At 39.8% G+C, this 24,392-nt stretch overlaps 2 protein-coding genes and 1 long non-coding RNA gene across 6 annotated transcripts; 2 read left to right on the top strand and 1 right to left on the bottom strand.

Moving 5' to 3' along the window:
• Window positions 1–459: 459 nt before the first annotated feature.
• On the bottom strand, window positions 460–7,303 carry LOC309707567. Of its 2 annotated transcripts, none has more exons than XR_014277015.1 (3): window positions 7,217–7,303; window positions 4,452–4,567; window positions 460–1,138 (listed from the first exon to the last, which is right to left on the bottom strand). It is a non-coding gene; the product is annotated as an uncharacterized lncRNA (long non-coding RNA). The 2 variants fall into 2 exon arrangements; XR_014277016.1 differs by lacking the exon at window positions 460–1,138 and adding an exon at window positions 2,919–2,987.
• On the top strand, window positions 1,101–4,445 carry LOC309707566 (globoside alpha-1,3-N-acetylgalactosaminyltransferase 1-like). 3 transcript variants are annotated; one of them, XM_082534973.1, is made up of 4 exons: window positions 1,101–1,442; window positions 1,717–1,782; window positions 2,067–2,981; window positions 3,898–4,445. In XM_082534973.1, coding segments are annotated over exons 1-4 (1,017 nt in total). In that variant the 5' UTR covers window positions 1,101–1,408; the 3' UTR covers window positions 3,900–4,445. The 3 variants fall into 3 exon arrangements, with proteins under 3 accessions (XP_082391099.1, XP_082391098.1, XP_082391097.1); XM_082534972.1 differs by lacking the exon at window positions 3,898–4,445 and having other exon boundaries at window positions 1,102–1,442; window positions 1,720–1,782; window positions 2,067–3,656; XM_082534971.1 differs by lacking the exon at window positions 3,898–4,445 and having other exon boundaries at window positions 1,102–1,442; window positions 2,067–3,656.
• Window positions 7,304–21,638, top strand: ell2 (elongation factor for RNA polymerase II 2). Its single transcript, XM_082534970.1, has 12 exons — window positions 7,304–7,529; window positions 10,459–10,506; window positions 11,004–11,128; window positions 11,243–11,406; window positions 14,016–14,275; window positions 14,538–14,662; window positions 15,346–15,424; window positions 15,525–16,188; window positions 16,666–16,738; window positions 17,258–17,429; window positions 17,986–18,030; window positions 19,127–21,638. Exons 1-12 carry the CDS (start codon window positions 7,398–7,400, stop codon window positions 19,241–19,243), a joined length of 2,004 nt encoding a protein of 667 aa, XP_082391096.1. The 5' UTR covers window positions 7,304–7,397; the 3' UTR covers window positions 19,244–21,638.
• The last annotated feature ends 2,754 nt before the right edge of the window (window positions 21,639–24,392 follow it).

Raw genomic sequence — 24,392 nt, 5'->3', positions numbered from 1 at the left:
CCAGCGGATGCACTTTGGATTTTTCTGAAAAGCTTCTCTTTTTGAGGCTCAAAATGAACATTCATATTTTTCTTAATGGAAGTAAATTTAAGCCATACAATGCTAACACTCACTTAGCCATGTTCTGTAAAGAACAGTATTGCTATTTATAGAACATGACTAAATCTGCTGTTTAATCCACAAACCTTCTAAAACCTTCCAATAGTTGATTTATCAATTTATTGTCATATAATTGTGGTTTCCTGAGACTAGAGACTCTGGAATCCCCTAGCTTGTCTTTTAGCACTAGAACTTGCATAAGCAGCTTTTACATTAAAAACTGGTAGAGGCATTTATGATACCCAGAAAATAAATAACTAAAATAAATTAGTGTAGTGTTGCTTAGTCTTCTGTGATCCTGAACTTATAAGTGATCATATCTCAGTGTAGGGACCAAAGCCCTGCATTGACACCTCGCACTGAAATTACAACTTGCTGAGAATAGAAAATCTGAAGGAAATGAGATTTTCATGCACTGTCTGTCTAAAATCTACAATTTCTTTTAAATTAAATAGAAGTACTAATTGTCCTAATAAGTTCTATTTTGTTAATTTGCACTGAAATGGGGCCACTGAGCTGCATATGTACACTGTCCAGATGTGTTTTAAACCTCATAAACATGCATTAAACCCATAAACATTCAAATATTTGCTTCAGTTACTTTATAATAACCCTCTTTAATTGCTTTTTTTTTCATGTGAGAGTGACAATGTTTTGTCTTATTGTATGATACTTGTTGCAACAATGCAACAAGCAGTTAGAGCAGCTTCTGTCACTGGATTTGATATTGAATAGTGCCACCTTGTGGAGCAGAAGGAGAAAGGATAAGGAAAAAATGCCTGATGCCTGCTGTATGACTTATCTGTGCAAATCTTGAGATTTAAAAATGAATTTGAGGAAGTTGTCCTTCTATTTTGAGTATCCTGTACTGTCTAAACAGAGGGGAAGAAGGAAAGAAGTGTGGGTGTAACACTACCTTTTAATGGTTTTCTTGCCCTGTTATGTCTTACTCTCCTCCCCTCATCTCCTCCCATTTCCCTCTTTTCCCTTCACATCTGGCTACTTTGGTTTTTCTCCAGAAGTGAATACTGCAAAAAGCCTGAAGAAGAATGTGAGAGGGGGGAGATGAAGAAAGGTATGTGAAGAAAAAGGAGAGGAAAATATTATAAACGCAGCGAGAGAAAAATACAAACCATAGGGAAGATGTGGGAAAACTGACCCCGAAAAAAAATCCTGGTGGAAAAACAGTGAGTTAAACAGTAGATTTCCAGGAAGAGACAGAGTGAGCAACAGAGAAACACAAACAGAGGAGCAAAAAATAGTGCCTTCGGGAAAGGCTCTGCGTGTTTTACCACCAGCAGGTCACAGTATGGCACTGTTCCCTTTCTGCAAGGCGTCATCAGGTTAGTGCAATATCTATGACCACTGCTCCACCTCTTCGACTGATGTCAAATCTGGTTGTTTACGCCTGATTGATTTGTGCTGTATTTATGTACGCTAAAACTGGATTACTTTTAAGATGAAGAGACTCACATTGAATCAAGCAGAAAGAAGAACAGACATAAAAAACTTGCAGTTTTTTAAACCTATCATGCGATACAGAAAAATGTTAGTTTTATCTCGTGCAGTCCCATGTAATGTCAGTCTTTCTTTGCATCTGTGTGTTTGCCTTTCAAGCAGGACCAATCAGAGTGAGCAGAATACAACTAGTCCTGTGCTGTTTTCTCCTGTCTCTTATCATATGTAAGTGTACAGAATAATGTGTTCTGCTCTACCCCTTTGTGTCACTGCATACACCTAGAAGAGTACACAGTAAAAAACCTCAGCTGAGTCATGTGCTCAGTAAAACACACGCTTTTAATTAATTTCCACAGAAAAATGTTTATTTTTTTGCTTTTGGCTTCACTTGGGACAGATTGCTATGAATCATCTCCTCTAAATATTTTGCGCATAGTACAAGTTACAAAGTAGAAGTATATAAGATCAGTTTGCACTGCACAAATAAGCGTCTGGTGTTTCCTCCTCAGACTACCTTCATGGCAGCAGAGCTGCTGCCAGAGTGCACCCAGCTCACCCTATATTTCATCCCTTGGAAATGGACAGGGGGAGAAAAGTGACAGACATGGAGGTGCTCAAGGGAGCAGAATCGCAGACTCCTGCAGAGACGCCATGGGGTGCTCCCTTGGTGTGGGGTGACAGCCGCCACTCGGCATCGTGCAGGGCTAAATTTGCACAACGGGAAATGCGCATAGGTCTGCTGGCCTTTGTGGTGGGGACTTATGCCCAGTTCATCAGGCGTTTCCTGTACTCGGCTGAAACCTACTTTCTTCCTGGTCAAGTAGTCACATACTACATCCTCACAGATAATCCCCGCTCTCTGGATCCCCCCGTCAAGCTGGGGCCTGAACGAGAGATGAAGGTGGTTCCTATTGCCGAGCTGCCCGGGTGGGAAAGGCTGGCTCATCGTCGAATGACCCTTCTTGGTGATGCCATCCGAAAATCAATTGACAGTGAGACTGATTACATCTTCTGTGCTGATGTTGACCAGGAGTTTGTTGCTCCTGTTAGAGCGGAAATCCTTGGAGACCTGGTGGCTACACTGCACCCAGAACTCTATGGGATGCCAAGAAATGCTTTCCCTTATGAGGATGATGAAGGCTCATCAGCTTACGTGGAGGAGGATGAAGGAGACTTTTACTACACCTCTGAGTTTTATGGCGGGGCGGTATCTGAGATGTACAAACTTGCTCTCGCTTGTTCTTTGCTCATTCTTCAGGACCACGCTGATGGGATAACAGCCAGGGGCCTAGAGGAGAGCTACCTGAACCGATACCTGATTGACCACAGGCCGACCTGCGTGCTGTCCCCAGAGTACAGCTGGTGGGATTCTGACCTGTCTGCTCAAGTGCCTGTACATAGGCTGCTGTCCTTGGGAAGGCAATGTGAGTCTTATAATGATAAGCAGAGAGAAGAACACAAATGTTGATTTTTTTTTTAAATGAAAAAAAAAAGACCCATAAATCTACACAGAGGACTGTTTCTATTGTTATATCTGACTGTGCTGTTATGACAGGACAGATGATGGAAAGAAAAGATAACGGAGGGGCACATACTGCAGTTAACGTCACAATTTCCATTTAACTGTTTGTTCTATAGGCCAATAAATGCAGCCTGCAATCACACCAGAGCAAACTGCGCAATCTGCACTGAATTAAAGATCCATTTGGGGGAACGATCCCCTGCACCTCCTATCTCTGCCAGAGCAGACAAAAAGAAATTGACCTGTCTCTTTAAAAGGAAAGTCCTGTCTACTCCATTAATGTCAGCCTCAGAGATACTGCTCCATTGGCTTTGTGGTCAGCAGCGATAAGAGTCAACAGAGTAAGTGCACTCTTTTCCCCACAGTGGCCAATCATTAACGAGAAGAGCTGCTGTTTCAAGGTTTTTAAAGACCAGGTGGCTGAAAATGGACACAACAGGATGCTGTCTGCCCAGATTGCACGTGTCTAAATTTGAGCTTTGTGAGAGTAAATGTTTTTGAAAATGTTTCAGGATGTACTGAATAGTTTCCACTATAAGCTGGTTTATGACTTGGAGTAAAAAGCAAACTCAAACGACCTGATGGTGGTTGTTTTGTGTTGTCTGTGCCTTGGCCTTTCTCGCTCTCTCTCATTCACACACACACACACACACACACACACACACACACACACACACACACACACACACACACACACACACACACACACGCGCGCACAAACATACACCCACATTCTCACTTTGCTTTCTTTTCCATGTGTGCTGTGTTTTAATGGGAGGCTTAAACAGCAGCAGATGTTTTCTTCTCACTGCCAACAGAATCTGTCCTCGGGGCCAGACCGCCACGTGGAGTGAAGTTGAAGGTGGATTTCAAATAATCCTGCAATACAAGCCATCACGGCTTGCTACCTGCATGTTTTTTGACTCATAACTGGTATTCAAATTGGAACAGAATTACTCAGTGGACTTTCTGTCTCATAACACCCTGCTTTCACATATCGACAAATGCACAGAACACAAAGTGATTTCCGTGTGCAGAGTTCCTCAACATCTGGGGCTAGTTTCACTAAGACAGACTGACTGTGCCTTACATCTAAGTAGTCAAATTAATGTACTGAGAAAAAAAACCCATCTTGAGTATTTTTTTTTATCTTTTTTGAAGCCACTATCACTGTGGCTGTTACAATGGAAACCTATTTCTTCTTTGGCTATAAAAAGGGGGAAAGACATGGATTTTATGAATCTGTATTTCTTTAATTAGATCAGCAGTCACCAGAACTATAGATCAGCCTGTGAAACCACTCCCTTGCTTTGAACACCTGCTTTGAAAACCTTTGTTACCAACAGTATAAAGGGTATGTTGCTTAGTTTACCTTTATTCTGTCAGTCTGATCCATGATCAGTGCCCCTTTTTCATTCCACTATGCAAAGCAGGTTAAAGCAGGTTTAGTGGTGGTCAAAGAGAGCATATTTCCAGGAGCAGCATAACCTAAAGCAAAAAAGAGACAACACAGAAATCAGTGATGTGAGAAGATATTAATCTGAATATCAAATCTTACTTTGCTGACAGATAAATCTGTTGTGCTGGATGAATAGGACAAGGGTGATTCCTTCAATTCTTATTATATAGAATAGGGTTCAAACTCATATACTTCCTTGAGTGGGCTGTACACAAATGCAAAATTACCTGTTGAAATGTTAAAGAGTCATCAGTGGCTTGAATTTCTTTGGCTTCCCTTATTTCGATGTAAAACAGGCTTTGATCAGTTATCTCTAAAATGACTTTGGTGAGTGGCTTAATGGTGAAGTATGAGGTTACTCTTGCTGTATACCATTCCTGCACATTTTTATTGCAGGGATAGCCTGGGAAGTGTGCATAAATAATAATAATAATGGACTGCATTTACAGAGCGCTTTTCAAGAACCTCAAAGCGCTGTACAATTCCATTATTCATTCATTCTCACATTCACACACTGGTGGAGGCAAGCTACAGTTGTAGCCACGTCTGCCCTTATTAAATAAATAAATAAATATTATTTATTTATTTAAAGACTAAATAAATAAATAATACAGCTAAATAATTGACATGTGTGATTTGGTATCCACATTGTATCCACATAAACAGACATGTGAAACCAAGAGGCCGTTTGAAGCCTACAGCTCACCCCGCCTACACGTGTCTGTGCTAAAGGAGAAATCTTGAAGCATCTGGATAAAATCCAGTCCAGGATGTTGCTATGAGGCACTGTACCTCTGCCTGCCTATTAGTCTCAACTACAGTTCACTGAAGAAGTAGGTTAAAGTGTCGGAGAACACCGGTGATGATGGTGCAACAAAATCTTTCACATATAAAAATTAGAGCTTTAACAGCTTAGGTCTCCAGGTGGAGAAATACTTCATTTTGTTGAAATGATATTCCAACAGGCCGAGGCAAGTTATACATGATGTCGAAGAGCATCACACTAACCAGCAGCTGGAGAATGAACAAGCTTGCAGTTTATGCGATCAATTAGCTTCTCTGCAACAAAAGCTGTTGATACTTTTATACGCAGCTTTTTAAAGAAAACACATTGTCCACACTATTGGCAGTGTTTATAGAAAGTGTGATAAATAGTTCCAAGCACTAACAATATTGCACTACTTCTTAAAATATAACCACAGACACAACAGCATGACAGAAGCTGATACTTCTCGTTCACATTAATGTATATGAAAACTCTGTGGAGTTTAATGTGTGTTAACATACTGGATGGAGTTTTCTTCATTATTGATATAGTAAAAGAACATGTAAGAAGGAGTATTCAAAGGCTGAGGAATCATACCTCTAAATGTAAACCCTTTGATCTAAGTAGAATAAGTGCATCTTCATCACTCTTCAGACTCCACTCACTAAAACCTCTGTTTGGCATCAAAACTGAAGCCTGACTGGTCAAATCATGCATTCATTAATATCAACACTCAGCTCAGTTTAAACTGTTTTTGTGCTCCAGGTAACAAACTTAAGCATCACGTGTTTAATGTTTAACCTGAAAACAATGGGTGTGTAATTTTTAGGTATTCCTAAGCTTCTACCAGGCGACACTTGACACCTCTGTAAACACAGAAGCTTTAAAATCAAGGAGTCCTATCTTTGTTTAATTGTTTGCACACCAGGCAACCCATCAGATAAAGTAGAGCACGACTTGAGTTGAAACGACCTCACACTTCATATTTGCATGTATTCGATCCAAGAGAAGCCACAGAACAGGTTATGTAATGCTTATGAAGTACAGCTTTCCTCCCAGCCAGGGTTGTGTTTCACTATTGTCAAGCAGATAAAGGTAGCTTACAGTCAGTGGTATTAATGAGCACACTGTTGAAATCATGTTTAAATAAACTTTATATGTGCATATGTTTTCTAGAGAAATGAAAAGAGTTACTTTGTCAGTGCGCTGATGTATAAGTTCTCAATATGTTTGTGCGTGTGTGTGTTTGTGTGTGGGCATGCATGCAAGTGTGTGTAACTACTCAAGGGGAAGGGTGGGGTAAAGAGCCATGATAATCTGCTTGATTCACACAAGCCTTTCCCCACCCTGCCTGGGGCTAAGCCAATAATCACCATTCCAGGGGACTGACACTGGGAGATAGTCGTCCAGCTTACAGGGGGGTGAAAACTTGTGCTGATGTTATCTTATATGCCATATCATTAAAGGCACCATATAAAATACTATCAAGCTATAGGCCAGTATGGGTGTTTATAGTTCAGAGAGGTCCAAAAGTAACTGAAATTCAGGATAACAGTGGTAAAAAACTTATTTGAAAGGAAAGGTACTTGTTGTAGACTGTATGTTGCTCCAGCAGCTACCTTTCACAGTTTCGGCAGGTTAGAATCAGTTTCACCGTGTCAGCAAAACACAGCAGGCAGAGGAAGAATGCGCAGCTGAAAGAGGTTATTGGCTTACACAGAAGGGGGACTACTAACTAGTAATTTTTCCTCTTATAGTAATAAGCAATTCCTGCAGTCTCGTTTTATTAAACACATAGCAAGATACAGCTGTGAATTAGGCTGCTAATCATATCTAAGTTATAGAAGAAATGCTTAATATATTATTAATGCCCAAAAGTCTTAAAAAAAACATATATATCTTTACGACGTACTTAAAAGTCGCTGTGGTAAAAGTTGAAGAAGGAAAAAATAGCAAGCTGACAAGTGAAGACATACAGAGGTGTGAGTCCTGAGGGCAGTAAGCGTAATCCCTCCCCGTCAGAGTGCGAACAGTGAGCTTGGACTGCTAAATGCTCCAGCCTTCAGAGGGACGATGGTGGAGGGCTGGTAAAGATGGCGGCGCTCTCCGTGGATGGGAGATACGGATTAAATTGTGGCCAACAAAGCGCAGAAAGAGTCACTGTATTACATGTAAAGTTAACCGAGACAGCACTGAGGGCGATAGAGACCTACCAAAACTGTACGGTGAGTAAAACGCCGTGTATTTCAAGAATAAGGACTCAAACTGACACTGCTCGGATCAGCTAGGAAGTCCCAACTGCCACGCATAGCTAAAAGCTACAAAGTTAGCTAAGCTGTTGACAGAGCGAGTTTCAGCTGGGTTTTTTGATCACATTAGTTGGGTGTCGTGAAAGTAATCAACGGCAGAAGATAAATGAGACCTTGGTCTTATATTCTAGCCAGGTTTTACGAACTGACAAATATGATTTAACGTAAAAACCTGTTGGTTGAGCTGGACGCTGATTAGCTAACGCTAGCTCTACGTTATTATGTTGTGCTGACCAACCTAGTCCATTTTTTTTTCTTGCCAAACTAATGTTGCTTACCAAATTAGGAAAGTGGTAGGCTCATATCGACGAATACACTAGACAAGCTTCATGAGCATAGCGTTTTAACATTAAAATATTAAATCGCAGTCAAGTAACCTGAACTTTTTTTTCGACGACGTTATATATTAAGAGCAGGAGTGGAAACATAGCAATAAATGAGTGATAATCTAACTTTGATCACAGGTTCGTGCCGTTTGAAGCATGTCGATGACTGGTTAGCTTGCCATATGTTTAGATTTAGCCAGCTGGCAAAACCTAACAAAAACCTGGCAGGGATATGGAGCTCCTAGTCAGGCTCGCCCTTTTTTAACTGTTTAACTTTGTTATAATCTGTTGCAGTCCAACACTAGCTAGAGATACAACTGAGCAAGCATCTCCAAGGTTTTCATAGGACAAATATTTATTTATTGAGTTTCTTTCTTTCTCTCTTTCTTAATTCATTCAATATATATCTTTTTCTAGTTGGCATCAAGCTTCACTGAGAAGAATGAGCCAGCATTTATAAATATGTCTAATACAAGACCTTAAAAAAATGAAAGGAAAGCAAGAAGAACAGCTTATTTTTGTCCTTTTCTTTTTTTTTTCTTTTTTTTTTTTTGCATTAATGTAATGTATTTCCATACTCTTTCTGAACTAATTCAAGCCAGTGTGCTGTAACACAAAGTAGTGCTTTTAAAACTACTGTTTGCTCTGGATCACTGCATGCCTGTGCCGATTAAATATAACTTGTTAATCTTGAACCGTACGAATGGTGTAATCTTGTTGAGGTGAATGCAGGTGGACTAATCTGAACCTCTGCAGTCTTGAATAAGGAGGCCTAAAGCCAGGTTACCTGACTTTTCTCTGCCAACAACAACGCTGTTACGTAACACACTGGCCAGGTCTAGGTCTCCACTCAGGGATGATTGCTAGTAGGCTATAGTGTGCTAAGGTTTCTGAGACTTTATCATTTTATTGCATATACACTTACCTGTCTGTCTGCCAGCCACACATTGTATACATTCTTGTATGATAAGCTTTGGCTTATTGTCAGCCCCGTGAGAATTCCTCTTGCAAATATATGTGTTTATAAAATGTGGATATAAAGCAAAATCCAAAATGATTATTCACACGGTTTTGTGACAGCTGGCAGGCTGCGTTATCACTTAGTTGAGGGAATTCTTTTGTGACAGCCCGTGCTACAACCTTATTGGATGTGGTAATGTTGGTCTGTTCTCTGCACTGAACAGCAGCCTGCAATCTCTTGCTGACTGAGCAGCCAAAAACTGCCTGCTTTTTGTTTCTCTCTCCCTCTCGGTAATGTGTGCTGTAGCTAACCCAGTCATCGAACTCTGGAAGCCGGCTATCTTTGTCTTTCTGTGGTGATGTGAAATGTGATCAGAACGGTGCGAGTGGGGGGGGAGGGAGTATGGCTTGGAGTAGCACAGCTTTTACAACCATGACATATTTATTTCAATGTTTAAAAAAAAAAAAGTGCCCATTTTATCCAGTCACCTACTTCTTGAGTCGCTTTAGGAAGACTCAGCAACGTGGAGAATCTGTTAAAATGCGCATACCTCCCACTCAGACTAGTTCACAAGTCTAGCTGACTGGTTCTTCTGTGTACTTAAGCTGGGTGAAGAAACTGGGAGTCATGTGCTTCTCCCAGCTTATTGTATACCGCTGAAGAGCAGCCACCACATATTTGTGGCTGTCACTCTTATTTCAAGTAGCCACTGGCACAAATGTAAATAAAAGAGATTTAGAAATCTACTATTTAAAAATATCTGGTTTGTTTTTAGTGTCAAAACAAATCATTTCACCTACCACTTAAAGACACAGGTCATTTTGATTTATATAGCCTCTCTCTCTCGCTCTCTCTCTCTCTCTCTCTCTCTCTCTCGGCCCTCAGGTAAAGATTGTCTTTAAGTGGCTCGCTGAGCATTATATGCTGCAAATCACCCATGGCTTCAGAAAAAAACATGCAAGCTGTCCATACAAGGAAAACTGCAATAATTGGGTGACTGTTTAAATAGCTCTGGCCAGACCGATGTGCTTTGAGCTTTGGAAATGTGAGGCTTCACACTATTTGTCTGATAATTTACTGACCAAACAACCAGTTGGTTAATTGGTGAAATAATCTGAAGATCAGCAGCAGCACTGCATCAGACACAGCGCTGTTAACAAGTTCCCAGTTGCGTGATTGACAGGGATTATCTTTGCTGTGCTGCCTCTTCATTTTTTCTCTTTTGCATCATGAATACTGATTATGACCTAGTTACTTGCTCTCCCACAGACAAAGAAGGCACGTGCTCGTCAGATATCAGCTGGCTGTCAGCTATAGTCCTAGCAGCATGTTTTTAAATGTAGCCTTTAAACAAACATGCAGAGCAAGTGGTTAAGCATTCAGCATTTGTCTGCATTATGATGGAAGCATATGTTATAGGAGGACTGGGAGTAAAGTGTAGTGTAGATTCTAGGCCTTTATTTTCTGTTTTGTTTTTTGTTTTTTAATGCTTATTTATGTCTGTATATATTTTTTGTTTCAGGGGTTAAAGTATATGTGTGTTTCCCATTATTTGCAGAATGTTCCTTCTCTGCGGCCAACGATACAGTTCAAGGGACTACAAGGGGTAAGTCCAACAAGGAAAACAAAAAACCTGGTTGTATTTTAGGTTGTGAGTCTTGCATTAACTGATAAAAATAAGCTTGCCAGTTGTATTCATTGATCCTAAAATCAGTAAAACCACTTAACAATTTCTGGCATTAACTCATTTTAGCACTTGTAATAAAATATAAATTCAATACAAAATGGCCAATTTAATGATTTTAATGATTCAAACGGAATTGTTTATAAAGCAAGATCATTTCTTTTTTCTTTTTTAATGTGTGTTTTCCTCTGATGTTCCTCTCGATAAAATATCAAGTTAATAATTGGTTCATATATATTTTTGTATGATGTATGTACTCCATAATGGCATGGCTCACCTCCCATTAGATGATAAGAACTTGGGTTGTCCTGTTTCCTCGTAACTCTTAAATTGTTCACATCATCCTCTATAGCTCTACTGCTGAATACACTGTTATACTGTTTGTGTTATACTTAATATGTATGTGAATTATTTGACAGCGCATTAAGATTCCCAAGAGTGACTCTTCTTCAGACGCCTTCCACAATTTTGAATTCTATCTGTCTAATGTGGGCAAGGACAACCCTCAGGGAAGCTTCGAGTGCATCCATCAGTATGCGTCGAGGTAGTGTTAATAGCTGGTCAGCTGAATCAACTGTTACTTTCTTACCACACGTTGCTGGAAGGTAATCCCTCTCTTGCATTACATTTCTCCTCCACATTCCCTCTTTGTCTCTAGCTCAGGGGCCTCACACCTGGCATTGTTGGCGACAGTACACGACAAGGTCACAGTGTGTGCCACCAATGACTCCTACCAGGTGACCCGGGAGCGCATGACCCAGGCTGTGGAGGACACACGAGAACGTGGGACCAAAGTCATCAAGCCTGGTGGTCAGTACAGAGGTAAGACCCTTCCTACAATCTCGCTTATTTCCCACTGCCGCAGTCAAAGGGCGGTGTGGATCCCACATGTCACCATGGCTTTACAACCCCTCTTCTCTCTTTTCAAACTCTGCCTCTTTTGAGAGCCTGAATAGGTGAAAGCTGACAGACTAACTCTATTCAAAGCCATTATTGCGACTGACTAAGCTATTTTGCCGTCTCAGTTTTTTCCAGATTAGGAGTCTGTCTGATAATGACAAATGGTGGCAGATAAAGCTAATGCTGTTTTAGTAATGCATAGCTTGCCACATAGTACACGCTTTACTTTTGTTTTATTGTGTTTAACATTTATCTTTTCAACAAATTATGTCTTCATGTTTTCCTTACACATGAGGGATGTATAGTTGTTACAGTGTTTTATATACAGATAGCTGTTGCTCTTAAACTTGCTGCATGTTTAGAATGACTGCTGGTACATGCAGCTAATCTAGGCCTACATTAGGTATTCCCTGCTTTTCAGATGTCTGACAACAAAAAAAGAATGCGTAAAATTCAAATACTTTGGCTTATGCAACGTTAAAAGATAGTTTGGCTGATCACAGAGAGTTGATACTCAGCAATGTAACCAGACTGCATTCACAGGCCGCGCCTGGGTGCCAGCAAATTTAAGAAGACAACTTTGTTGTCTTCATCTTCTACAGTAATCAAGTATTTTAAATTTCACTATAACCCACGGTAAAGAGCTGTTGCCCTGTTCTGTATTTATTTTAAGTTTTCTGATCTCTATCCTGATCTGAATTGTGATGAAATTTTGTTGCTTGCCAAAAAAGAAAAGGAGGGCAAAGTATATCTGTCCCATTTCACTATAGAAATCGCTACAAATCCCAGTTTGTGGTTTAAATGTCATTATTTTCACACATACAAGTAAGCATTTAAAAATGTACACTATTTACTGTAGATGTAGTCTAAAAGCCTTTTATTTTTCTGAGCCCTGGGGATATATTTGTATATTTGCATGTACTGTCACATAGAAACTGGGAATCGAGATGATGTACAGAAAAGGGGGTGGGTCAGTCGTTTGTAGCACCTGGTTTGAAGTAAGTATCATATTTACAGATGTGCCAGGGGCCTTTAGATTCTTGTTTTCGCAGGCTTTTTGTTTCAGATAGCAGCCTCTAACTTTCCCTAATCTTTGTCTGCCTTCTGCAGTCGCATTTAAAAGCAGTAACTCTTAATAAATGTACAGATGGTCTGTACAGAATATCTCTTTCTGAAGAAGAAAAATGTGATGCAAAAGCATTACGCCTGCTAGAATCTGTCACTGATCTCTGTCACTGTTTGCGAGTCTTTTTCCTTTTCTTTGACGAGGAGGGAGGGGAGGAGTTTTTCCTTTCTCTTCCTTTCCCTAACCTTAATCTTTTAAAGAGCTTTAGAATTTCATAATGACCATGAAGAGGTATACAGGGAAGTGTTGACACCATGATTAAGCACATTGCTCAGTAATAAGGTTTCTCTGGCTTTAACGTCAACACTTTAAAATGGGTTCTCTAAGCTGCTTAGTGTAGTTATGTAGTTTGGTATGGTCAGTTTTCTTGCCACATACACTTTCACTGGAAATGGCATTAACATCAGACCATATTGTCACTGGTTTCAAAAACTGAAATCGTGAATGTCACTGACATAACAAAAGCACTCATTGTGTCTCTTATATTCTGTGGTTACAGTTCCTAATGTCAGTTTGAAATAAGGTTTGACTTGAGCAGCTCAGCTTCTTTGGTCTTCCTACATGCCATTGACACTCTCACATGATTTCCTCTCAGAAAGGTTCAACCCATGTGTAGGTGACCAAATCCTGGTTAATGTCATTCACATACAGCAGTGGAGGATTTAGCCTACTGTAATCCATTAGTGAACACAGGTAAAAGAGTATTATGGTATAAGTTATTCCTGGTCCTTTAATATACCTTTAAAAAAAAAAAAAAAAAAATATATATATATATATATATATATATATATATATATATATATATATATATATATATATATATATATATATATATATATATATATATGTATATATATATATGTATGTATATATATATATATATATATATATATATATATATATATATATATATATATATATGTATATATATATGTATATATATATGTATATATATATATATATATATATATATATATATATGTATATATATATGTATGTATATATGTATGTATATATATATGTATATATATATGTATATATATATGTATATATATATATATGTATATATATATATGTATATATATATGTATATATATATATATGTATATATATATATATATATATATCTCCCCAGTCCATAGGTCTGGCATAGATCCATTTAGCCTAAGCACATTGCCAGGATTGTAATACACTGGTGGAAACCCTGATCCATTTCTTTAAGCTCTCACTATTATAATCATTGGATCAGTCCTAATGTATGTGTAATGTAGATGCAATTGACACCCACTTTTAATAAGAGATGTTAATCAGAAGTTCTTATCTGTCAGCGTAAAAGAATCATCTGTGATGAGCCAGTCTGCCGAGAAGAGAAGTCGTAACTTTCCATTTTCCTTCTGTTTTGCAGGAAAGCAAGTACATATCCGTAAGCCTGCACTATCCACCCCAGAAGTGGTCCCAGAGCGTAAACGCTCCACACCCATCAACCCAGCCAACACTATTCGTAAGTGCCTTTCCAATAACCCTGTATCGCAGCGGCCGTTCAGAGACCGCATCATTCATCTGCTGGCACTCAGGCCCTACAAGAAGCTGGAAGTGCTAGCACGTTTGCAGCGTGACGGTATCAACCAGAAGGATCGCAACTCATTGGGGACCGCCCTGCAGCAGGTATTTCCCAACAGGAGAGTTGCATGAGTTTGAACAGATTTGTCTGTTTAAGAAGGCTAACAAGATTGTTGCTTGCAGATCTGCCTGATGAAATCCTGCTCACGTTATTAATGCTTCATTCATGAGAAATGAGACTGTTAGTCGTTGAACAGTATTTACATACACAGATGTTTAGCCAGCACAGGATGTACGAAGTATCTATACCAGTATTCCTGCTGCCACAACTTAACTTTGAAACTCTGTGTGTTTCTATGCAAATTAGGTGGCAAACCTGAATCCCAAAGACAATGCATATTCTCTGAAGGACTACATATACCGTGACGTCCAGCGAGACTGGCCTGGTTACTCAGAAGATGAGAAGTCTCAGATTGACCGGATCCTGACTCGGTACACAAGCAGCCAGTTCAGCTTTTTATTCTGATTAATTTTGAGTTGCCTTTGATTAAATTAAAAGCAGTCGATATATTGAAAGGAAATGTACAGAACGGTAGGATGTGAAATACAGAGCAGAGATCCTCATGCTTGAATAGAAGCTTCAGTCATTTGGTCACATGGCAAGTGCCAAAATATAGCCTCAATTATGCTCCTAAATGGTCTCCTGCTTGCCTGTAGTGATAAAGCATTTGTTCTTTATGGTGTGTAATTGGGCTAACACTGTTTACACTTTAAGCAGAAGTGGTTTTACATACATGAGCACAGTTTCCAAAAGAATGAATGAAACGCTGAAACTCGTGAGAGAGTGAAGAAAACACACTGTTCTGTTATCTTGGTGTGTGGCTACAGCCTGCAGTACATGCTATAGCTTCTATGAAAACATCGACACTGTTTAGACTAGCTTGTGGTACGGTTTATTTTGACATTAGCTACACTACAGATTTGTGTTTTAGAGCCATTTCTTCTCCTTCTTGTGTTGTGGCATTGGAAAAATGTAAATTAAGCCTCATGAATATGACCAATCCACATTTTTAGCAGGTCTTAGTGTAATGATGGTTGAAGGCTACCCTCCAAGTTGCCCTTTCTTGCCACTTAGACTGTTCCCCACTGATAACACTCTGTCTTTTCTTCAATAGCAAATTAGGTCTTCCTAATGAGATAACTGCAACCTCATCCAGTGGTTCTCCCAAAGACAGCGCTCCCACATCGCCTCAGGTACCTGAACAAAAATTCTCTAAAGCTCAACCCATGGTGTTATATGATTTTTCAGACTAAATTCTGTGGTTGGTTTCATTGGGGGGGGGGGTTTTGGCAGAAGCGTCAGCCAGACTTTGATTTCATTGATCCTTTGGCACCGAAGAAAGCCCGCATCTCCCACCTCAGTAATCGAGGGCCAGCCGCATCCTCCTCGGATCGCCTTGAGGACGAGGGCAGCCTCAGCTCTAAACGCTCATCCCTACCCTCCAATGTCACCTCAGGCCCTCCCACTCATCTCCCCATCTCATCCCACCCACCTGCCCCCTCTCACCAGCAGCCTAGCCCAGCTTCTAACACCAACTCACCAAGCACCCCAGAGGGCTGTGGCACCCAGGACCTGCCCGTGGACCAGAGTTCCTCCTGCAGAGATCCTTCACCCAAGTCCTTTTCGTCCAATAGATCCCTGCAGGATCGCTATCAGCATCCTAACCCCGGTCCCAGACCATCCCCCAGCCCTCCGCCTTGCACCTCACTCACAGTTACCTCCACTGTCATTTCTAGCCCTCCCTTGTCCAGCATCACCAGTAAGAAGGTTAAAAAGAAGTCTAAGAAGCACAAAGACAAGGATCGAGAAAGGGAGAAAGGGAAGCGAAAGGAAAGAGATGGCAGTAGTTCTCATGGTGTTGTGGAGCAGGCTGTAGAAAGTCATAGAGCCAAGAAGAGGCAGAGCCCTGATGAAGAGACCAGGAGAGTTATCAACAAAAGTTCTCACAAAGATCAAGGTGCGTTTCTGAATCTCTTGTATGGACCGCTGAATCAGATACCTGCAGTTCTGGAAAATTTATGTTGTCACTTTAACTCAGAAAACAGGACAACAACCTTTACATTACAGGCCTCCATTTCTTTGCAGCAGCCTTTGCTTTTTCAGCAGCTGCACCACTGATTTCATGAGAAAAATGGGTTTGTCTTTTCCTATAAAAGCAGTGCATGTCTGTCCATCAGTACCTTTCGGTCCTGATTATATTGAATGAAAAATCCTGTGCTGTGGGTTAATGTCATCATGCAACAAACATTTACATTACTGTTGAAACATCAGGGATCAACTAAAAGAGACCTGTTCATATTCTTTACATCAGAACAAGATGGTTAAAAATAAAATCCTGTTGTTAGACAGTTTTCCATCATAGCAGCGGTGCTTATGTTTAATGTTCATTATAAATTCTGCACTTAGATTCTTGCATATTGCTGTCTCTCCTCAGACTCTTCAGACAAAGAGAGGCCAGTCCAATCCACTGAATTTTCATCCAAAATAGATACACCTGACTATATCCTGTAAGTAACTGTTATAATTCTAAAAGGGTCCATTATCAACAGTCTTTTTTTTTTTTTTTTTTTTTTGTATTTCCTCTTTTCTCACCACAAATTGTGAAACAATTGCAAAAGAGGATGTTTTGAACAAACACAAGTGAATTAGAGTAGACAAGAATTAGGACACGTGAAATGCTGCTGTAAACACAGATGTGTTTCAGTGTGCATGCTAGTATTCTTTGTTCATTGCTGTACAAGGACTGTTTTGTACTTTCCACATCAGTGGTAATGAGTTCAGGGAATATCTTATCCGTAGCACATTTGAAATGGAGAAGTGCAACAGATGTTGAACTTCCCATATGTCTATAAATGGCATGACCTTTTCAAAGGTGCATTCAGAATAAATAAAGTTTGGAAAGAGCATGTTCATAGTCCAGTGCTGGTATTGGTGTTGTCTGTAACAGCTCTTTCTGGATTGAAATTTCAAATTAAAACTTACTTTGTCACCACTTTAAAATGGATCTAATTTTCCTTTGTTTACAGGAAGTACACAGCATTGGTGTCCCTCGACCAGCGGCAAAGCTACAAGGACGATTTCAATGCAGAGTATGACGAGTACCGCCTGTTGCATGGACGCGTGGAGAACATCACCCGCCGCTTTACCCAGTTGGACGCCCAGTGTCGGAAGTTGGCCCCTGGCACCAAAGAGCATCAGGTCATATTGAAACTTTTTGCTTGGATACATTTTCAATGATGCTGGTGATGACTGCAGAAAGACCACAATCATAGAAATGTGACACAGGCTGTTCTCTCTCTTAATGTGTGTTTTAATCATTTTCTACATTATTATACATTTGTGGTCCTGTTGGCTGTGACAGAATATAATGAAGTCTTTGGCCTTTAACCATTCACAACTGGCTCTTTGTATACTGCTGTCAAACAAACAGGAGGCAGTAATGATGGACAGCTTATTCATAATCAACAAAAAGTAATAGTGTTGTCAAAGTTTCACAGCTGCTCCTCAATCCAGAGACACCTGCAACCAGCAGGCGACAGACATTTGTTTAGAGTGCTAATAGTTTCATTCTGTGCTTTGGTTCAGGGTCCTGCTTTTTGTCCCCAGCTATCAGAGCTTTTGTTTTTTATTTCCTTAAAGTAAATGTAGGTGGGTCAGTATTTCATTTATCTACAAAAAGTGAAAGAACACGTGTTTGTAATGTTTATACATGACGTCCATTGGGAACAACTAATGACTTTAATCATCTTTACAGAAGGTGCAAGAAGAAATAGTGAAAGAGTACAAAAAGATCAAACAAGTAAGTTACACAGGCTGTCATCATTTTAAGTCTTTGTGTGCATTTCTGCCTTTTCCCCTGATATAACCTAAAAACAATGTGAATTCTATAACCAAGTCTTTACTTTTTTGAATGTTTGTTGCATTAAGTTTGGCCAAAATGTTGTCACACTCCATAATCACGCTCATTCTTAAGATCTGAATTAGACACACTACGCATATATGTACTGGTGGCAGGGTGGTATGTGCACACCTGTGTAAATGACACGGTGTTTTAACTGATGTGAAAAGGTGCATTAACGTTAAATATTAAATCCTTCAAATATTAGTGCAGTATTGTTGCTTTATATTCCATGTGCATAAAAATTATTACATAATTGGACATGTGCAGAAGCTCTTTCTGTCCTAAGACCATTCGGAACTGTGAACTTATTAGAGTTTAGAGCCTGATTATTTCTTTGACTCCTCTTTTGCATACCAATCAACTCAATATGGCTATAAAATGTATTAAAGCAGGCTAAATATGAATGGTCACAAATACCGGTAAGGAATGGCAGCTGTGAGAAAGTGCTGAAGTCATGACGGCATGCTGAGATAACTTAACTTCTGAGCAGGAAGACAAAGCACCTCCTCATGGATTTGTATAGGAATGTCAGGCATGTTTAGCTAGTGCAGGCAACGGTAGTGCACTGTTTCCTTTTTGCTGTGTTTGTTCATGAACAAGGTGTCAAAGGAGAGCTTTCTGAAGCGAACTCTCTGCCAATTCTTAACAAAAGTGCCTGAAGTATGCAGAGTAAAATCCGGATAAACTGGAATTGTGGTCAGTGAAACAAAACAGACAAATGTCCACAGTAAAGTTAAACATTTTCATCACAACTTTTAACCTTTTTAGTGTTTCTTGAAAGATGCCCTAAAAGTCTCATAATCTGAAGTGCTCTGTAAGGAAGAGTGCATGCCACGATTGGTCAGAAAATAACAGAGCATTAGCAGGTTGACTTCTTTTATTTTAAGGATGAACAAAATGTGTAATTTGTTCTGCACTTTAAAAAATCAAACCGAGTGCAGCTGAACTGACATTTTCTTTTTTTCCCCCCTTTTAAAAAAAAAAAAAAAAATAGCACAGCCCCAACTACCACAAAGAGAAACTGCGCTGCGAGTACCTGCACAACAAGCTGGCCCACATCAAGCGGCTCATAGCTGATTTTGACCAGCGCAGAGCCCAGGCCTGGTCCTGAGGGCACAGTAGAGAACAGCTTCACTCATCAGTATTGAGAATGGAGGGTCAAACCAAGAGCATCTGTCCAGCTGTCTCTTAGCTATTGAGACCCCTTCAGTTGCTGCCTTCGCAACAGCTCCTTCCCCTACTTTCCTTACCATTTTTCCTTCTCCTGTTTTCTTGCTTCATTCCTCCTTTTCTTTTTGACCTTTGATTCCACAGGCTTCATTGGTGCCTGCAATCCTGCTTTTCGACTTTACCCATCAATCCTTTGCTTTTGCAGTATTTTTTTTTTCTTCTTCTTCTCCTGTGGATTTGACACCACTGGACCAGTGGAAGGGGCTGTCTGCATGTGTGAGTGGGTTTGTCTCTAACTTTTGAAGGACTTTCTCTTCAGACAAAAGTATTTTTGAGCATCAGATATAATATTAACATGTATTTAAGTAAAACAAAAAAGAGGGAGATCTATTTATTTTGTGACTCGTAGTGCAAAGTAAGAGTCTGCAAATGATATATTGTTTAATTTTGTTTTTTAAACAATGCAAAAAAAAAAAAATACCACAGGCCTTATGTGTTTTGACTTTGTGAAGCCATTTTGAATGCAGATCCATCTGTCATCTCATCTGACAAAGATGCCTGTCTTGCCTCATTTCCTCTCATCACTTCAAACGGCAGTGGATAACCACACTTCAATAAATTGCTGCCGAAGCTGAATTTGAAGCTGAAGAGGAAGGAAATGAGACAGGAAGAAGAAATCACTTGAGCTGATTAAGAAGCAACAGTTTGTGTGCATGGGTTGTGAATTTAATTGCAATGATGAAATGGTGTTGAACGTTGGCGTAAGCCAACCCCTCCCCCCACCCTGTCAGTAGGGGGCAGTATTTCCCACACCAAACAATATTTAATGTTCACAGTGCATTATGTATGCCTTAAGGTGTTTACATTCGGAAATGTCGAGCTGGGGCTTGGAGTCCACTGGCTGTACAAAGGAACTACAACTGCCTAGAAACAGGTGTGTGTGTGTGTGTGTGTGTGTGTGTGTGTGTGTGTGTGTGTGAGTGTGTGAGAGAGCGGGTGGGTGGGTGGTGTGCAGATGTCAGTGATCGAGAGAGGAAGGGATGTAAAGTCTGGAAGGAGTGTTACAAATTGTGAGTGTAGTTGTATGGATGTGTATTATGTTGAATGAAAGGAAAAATAGAAATGTGGAGAAGAAATGAAGAAATATAGAAAACAAACAAAAAAAAAAGCTGCTATAATGTTTAAAACCGGCCAGGAACACTCAGGATCGACCTGGCTGGAGTAAGAGTACCTGATCCTACCTGAAGAAAGAAGGAAGATCCTTATTTGGTTCTTCTCTAGACCCTGCAAAGGAATAACCCCCCCCCCCCCCCCCTTCCTCCCAACCTCTCGAGCTTTATCCAGCGGCAAACAGGTTTTGTTTTTTTGTTTTTAAAGGTTTGAAAGGAAGCAAAATGTTATCATCCACCAGAGGACTTCTCTGTATTATGATGTCAGTGCGTTTGATTCTCAGTTGGAGCTCCACACAGCAATGAAAGGTGTGAGTTGGAGCATTTCTTTTTCAACATGGATACAGAGTTGGATGAATGGCTTCTATGAAATTATTTCAATGAGGGAAATTTTATTTACTAAGTTGTTTTAGAATGTTTGCCAAAAAATGTAATTGCCTTTTGTTTCTTTGGTCATGCTTCCATGGAGTCAAATTTCTGATTGGGGCTAATGTTGAGAAGTCATTGATTATGCGATGTCTCTCTTTCACTGAAATAAAACTTCCTTAAATGTAGGGATGTAAAAGAGGAACTTTGTCATTGTGCTGTTGACGTGTGAAATATTTCGCAGACAAGAGTCTGTACTTTGTTTTGGGGGGGCACTGTTTATTTTCATTTCCCACAAAAATGAATATTGTTCTGTCCTGTTTTTCATTATATGTGATTGTGGCATTCTGTCAGATAGTCAGTCTCTGCAGTAGACTGGCTCTTTGGGTTGGTTGTCAGAATCAATTTGGGTTTATAGCAAACTCTCCTTAACTTTTTATTTTGGACAGATAATTAGCACTTGTATCTACAAGGTGTCACAACAACCGAAAAATGTCCATCCCGCTGTGGGGGAAAGGGCTGGTATTTGTACTGTTTTTCCTGGTTGTGATAATTTCCCAGAATTAAGAGCTACAAAGGGCTACTTCACATAACTTCCCTGTAAGAGCTAATTCAGAATATAATGAACAAACAGTATATGAATCAGTGTGGAGGGGTTTAGTAAGGAATACCGAGGAAGTTTTAGATTTCCCAGCAATGTTTAAACAAGAAGCCACAAGTCCATTCTGAAAGAAATCTGATTCTGCCCATCTGAAAATGTACAAGACATTTCAATAAAAATCAACACAGTTTTACCTGAAAGATGTTTCGCTTCCTTTTTAAAAAAAATTTTTTTCCCCCCTTTTAATCACAAAATATAGTTATTATTAAATCGTGTTGGGATTGTTTTTTGTTTGTTTTTTTTTTTACAAAGGCTTGTATGCAAAAGACAATTAAAAGTAGAGAGATGTATAGTACAAAGACTTAAGAGTGGGTTAGTAATTAAAAGGTACTTAAATATAACTTTTTCTAATGGCATCAGAGAGTGGCTTCATAGGAATGAGATCCAAGCTAGATCCAATGAGAGGTACAACTAACGTTAAAATATCCTGTGACCTGTCACACGTATTTTAATAAGATTGGTTTTCAGAAACGAAATAACGGTTATATGAGCAGACATAGCTGGACTGGCCATCGGGCATACCGGGCATTTGCCCGGTGGGCCGCTGGCGATTTTTTTTTTTTTTTGGAAGGGTATAAATAATGAAAGGTGTTGGATTGGCCAGTTGGTCATGATCGACTCTGGGCTGGACCAATTACAGCCGAGGAGGTCGGATGCACCCTCCCCCTTGTTTAGCAATCTTATAGACGAACTAAAGAAAATGGAGAACAAAAAAAGGAAAGAAGGTGCAGAAAAAATTAGGACCAAAAAGAAACGAGCCCTTCAGGCAGACGCTGCCAAATGTGTAAAAAATAACTGAATTGTTTGGCGGTAGCTATGGCATAGCTTCCACAGATTTAGCAACATCAGCAAGTGGTGGAGGCCAGCAGGTGGATAAGGGAAAGGGGAGGCAAGAGGAGGAGAGACCGAGGCGGCCGCCGGTCATAGTGGCAGAGGAACTGAACTTCAGGCAAGAAGTTATGACCTGCTGTCTGTGTCAGATATAAACCAAGTTTAGTTGTAGTTTGTTTTCGTTGTGCTGACTTTTTACAGGCGCTTAGAATAACTGGTAGTACTGATAGTAAATTTTATTTTATGCTTCAGGTTAGTTTCTCAAACTCCTCAAAATCTTAACAAATTGTGCCAATCCTTACATGTTGCACCAGGCTGATTTAAGATAAGATAAGATAAGATAACCTTTATTAGTCCCACACGTGGGAAATTTGTTTTGTCACAGCAGGAAGTGGACAGTGCAAAAGTTATGACGCAAAAATTAGAATACAATAAGAATAAATACAGTACACAGCTGTACAGAATAGAATAAAATAATATACTATATACAGTAGAATAAAATAGAATAAAAATATACAATAAGATAAAAATAGAATACGAATGCTATATACAACTGAGTAAAAATACAACGATGCCAGAAAAGATTATTGCACTTAGTGTTATTGTTAAAGTGGAGAAGTCTGTGACAGGAGACAGGAGAGCAGCAGAGAGAGATAGAGAGATGACTTCATGTCATCCATGAGGGATGCATTTGACATATGTTTCACATATTATAGCCCAACAAGTTACTCATAGCAATTTAAATACCAGCAATCAGTTTTTGGCAGACTTTTTGGCACAATACCGGCTATTGCAGTTAATAATACAACAGCTTCTTGCCATTTTTTGTGTTTCTTTTTATCGCTGTGTAACTGAGCTCAATTGAAAGCCTGCATGCGCTAGTACCTCTTGCCACAAGTTCCCAGAATCCTTTGCGGTTTTACCCCTGAATGACGTCACATTTTTGGTGGGCCGGTCTCTAGTCAAAATGCCCGGGCCGATTTTTTGTCCCAGTCCAGCCCTGTGAGCAGATGCCTACTACTAATGTCTGCAAGCAATGAACACAAGGTAGAACATGAGTTATCTGATACTAGTGTCCTGGTTACTGAGTGGGCCCAGAAAGGGATCATATTTTTTTTGTGATATTCTAATCTAAAAAAATATATAAATACTGAATTTCCCAGAGGAACCCACCCGAGGGATTAATAAAGTTTCGTCTAATCTATTTTGTGTGACTAACATTCAGATGGTGCATTTCTGTTCACTTGATGACAGGGCAGATAAATGCCAACATTTATGATGACCCTCAGGAGGTAGAGCAGGTCATCCACTAACTGGAAGGTTGATGGTTTGATCCCTTGCTGCTCCAGACTGTATGTCTCTTTGAGCAAGATACTTGCTTACCAAGTTGCTTACCAGTTTAAATGTTACAAAGGTGTAGAAAGAAATTGCCTGGGTATGTTGTGTAAAGCACTTTGAGTACTCCAGTATAGCAGAAAAGTGATATATAGCAAGCGCTCATCTTCCAATTCTTTCATTTTTTAGCTTCACCTCATTAACATTTTATACAGTGTTGCAACAGCTTCATGCACAGAAGACAGACACACAAACACCTGCTGAAGTCCTCAAAACTGCTTTTGTGGTTAAAGTAAGTGTGTCTAGCAGCACATTTTGCCACGATCATACACACAAAGAGACAGACAAGCTCACAGGGTGTAAACAATACCAGCCTCGGTGATGCAGCTGGTAATAACAGAGCTTAGATGGACTGGTGTATGCAAAAATACCCACAACTGTAAAACAGTTATGGGTACTTATGGGCACACACACAATAAACCCAATAAAAATGTGCAAGATATAATCATGAAACTTTATAACAGAGTAGTTGAGATCAAAATGATGGTTGAGTCTGACCCACAAACACGGAGTAAGGGGCATCATTTATTCTTTTTAATCTGTAGCATGCATCCTGTGACTCACTGTGAGAGGCAGCTTGATCTGATGTTTGAGTATGTTTTAAGATGTGTGGCGTGAGAACTTGTATTCTTCACACCTTCAGTTTCAGTTCTTGGAAACAAAAATGC

This window comes from Aulonocara stuartgranti, assembly GCF_965226115.1.
Source record: "Aulonocara stuartgranti genome assembly, chromosome: 5".
Classification (NCBI taxonomy): Eukaryota; Metazoa; Chordata; class Actinopteri; order Cichliformes; family Cichlidae; genus Aulonocara; species Aulonocara stuartgranti.
The sequence above is the reverse complement of the archived record's forward strand: the minus strand, read 5'-3'. Positions and strand labels throughout refer to the sequence as shown.

Bases quoted from the DNA above. Each gene is read 5' to 3' on its own strand.
- LOC309707566 (XM_082534971.1), top strand. From the start codon at position 1,409: ATGGCACTGTTCCCTTTCTGCAAGGCGTCATCAG. The intron at 1,443-1,716 runs GTTAGTGCAATA...TTGCCTTTCAAG, and splicing joins TTTCTGCAAGGCGTCATCAG to CAGGACCAATCAGAGTGAGC. The intron at 1,783-2,066 runs GTAAGTGTACAG...TTTCCTCCTCAG, and splicing joins TCTCCTGTCTCTTATCATAT to ACTACCTTCATGGCAGCAGA.
- ell2 (XM_082534970.1), top strand. From the start codon at position 7,398: ATGGCGGCGCTCTCCGTGGATGGGAGATACGGATTAAATTGTGGCCAA. The intron at 7,530-10,458 runs GTGAGTAAAACG...CATTATTTGCAG, and splicing joins AGACCTACCAAAACTGTACG to AATGTTCCTTCTCTGCGGCC. The intron at 16,739-17,257 runs GTAAGTAACTGT...CTTTGTTTACAG, and splicing joins GATACACCTGACTATATCCT to GAAGTACACAGCATTGGTGT.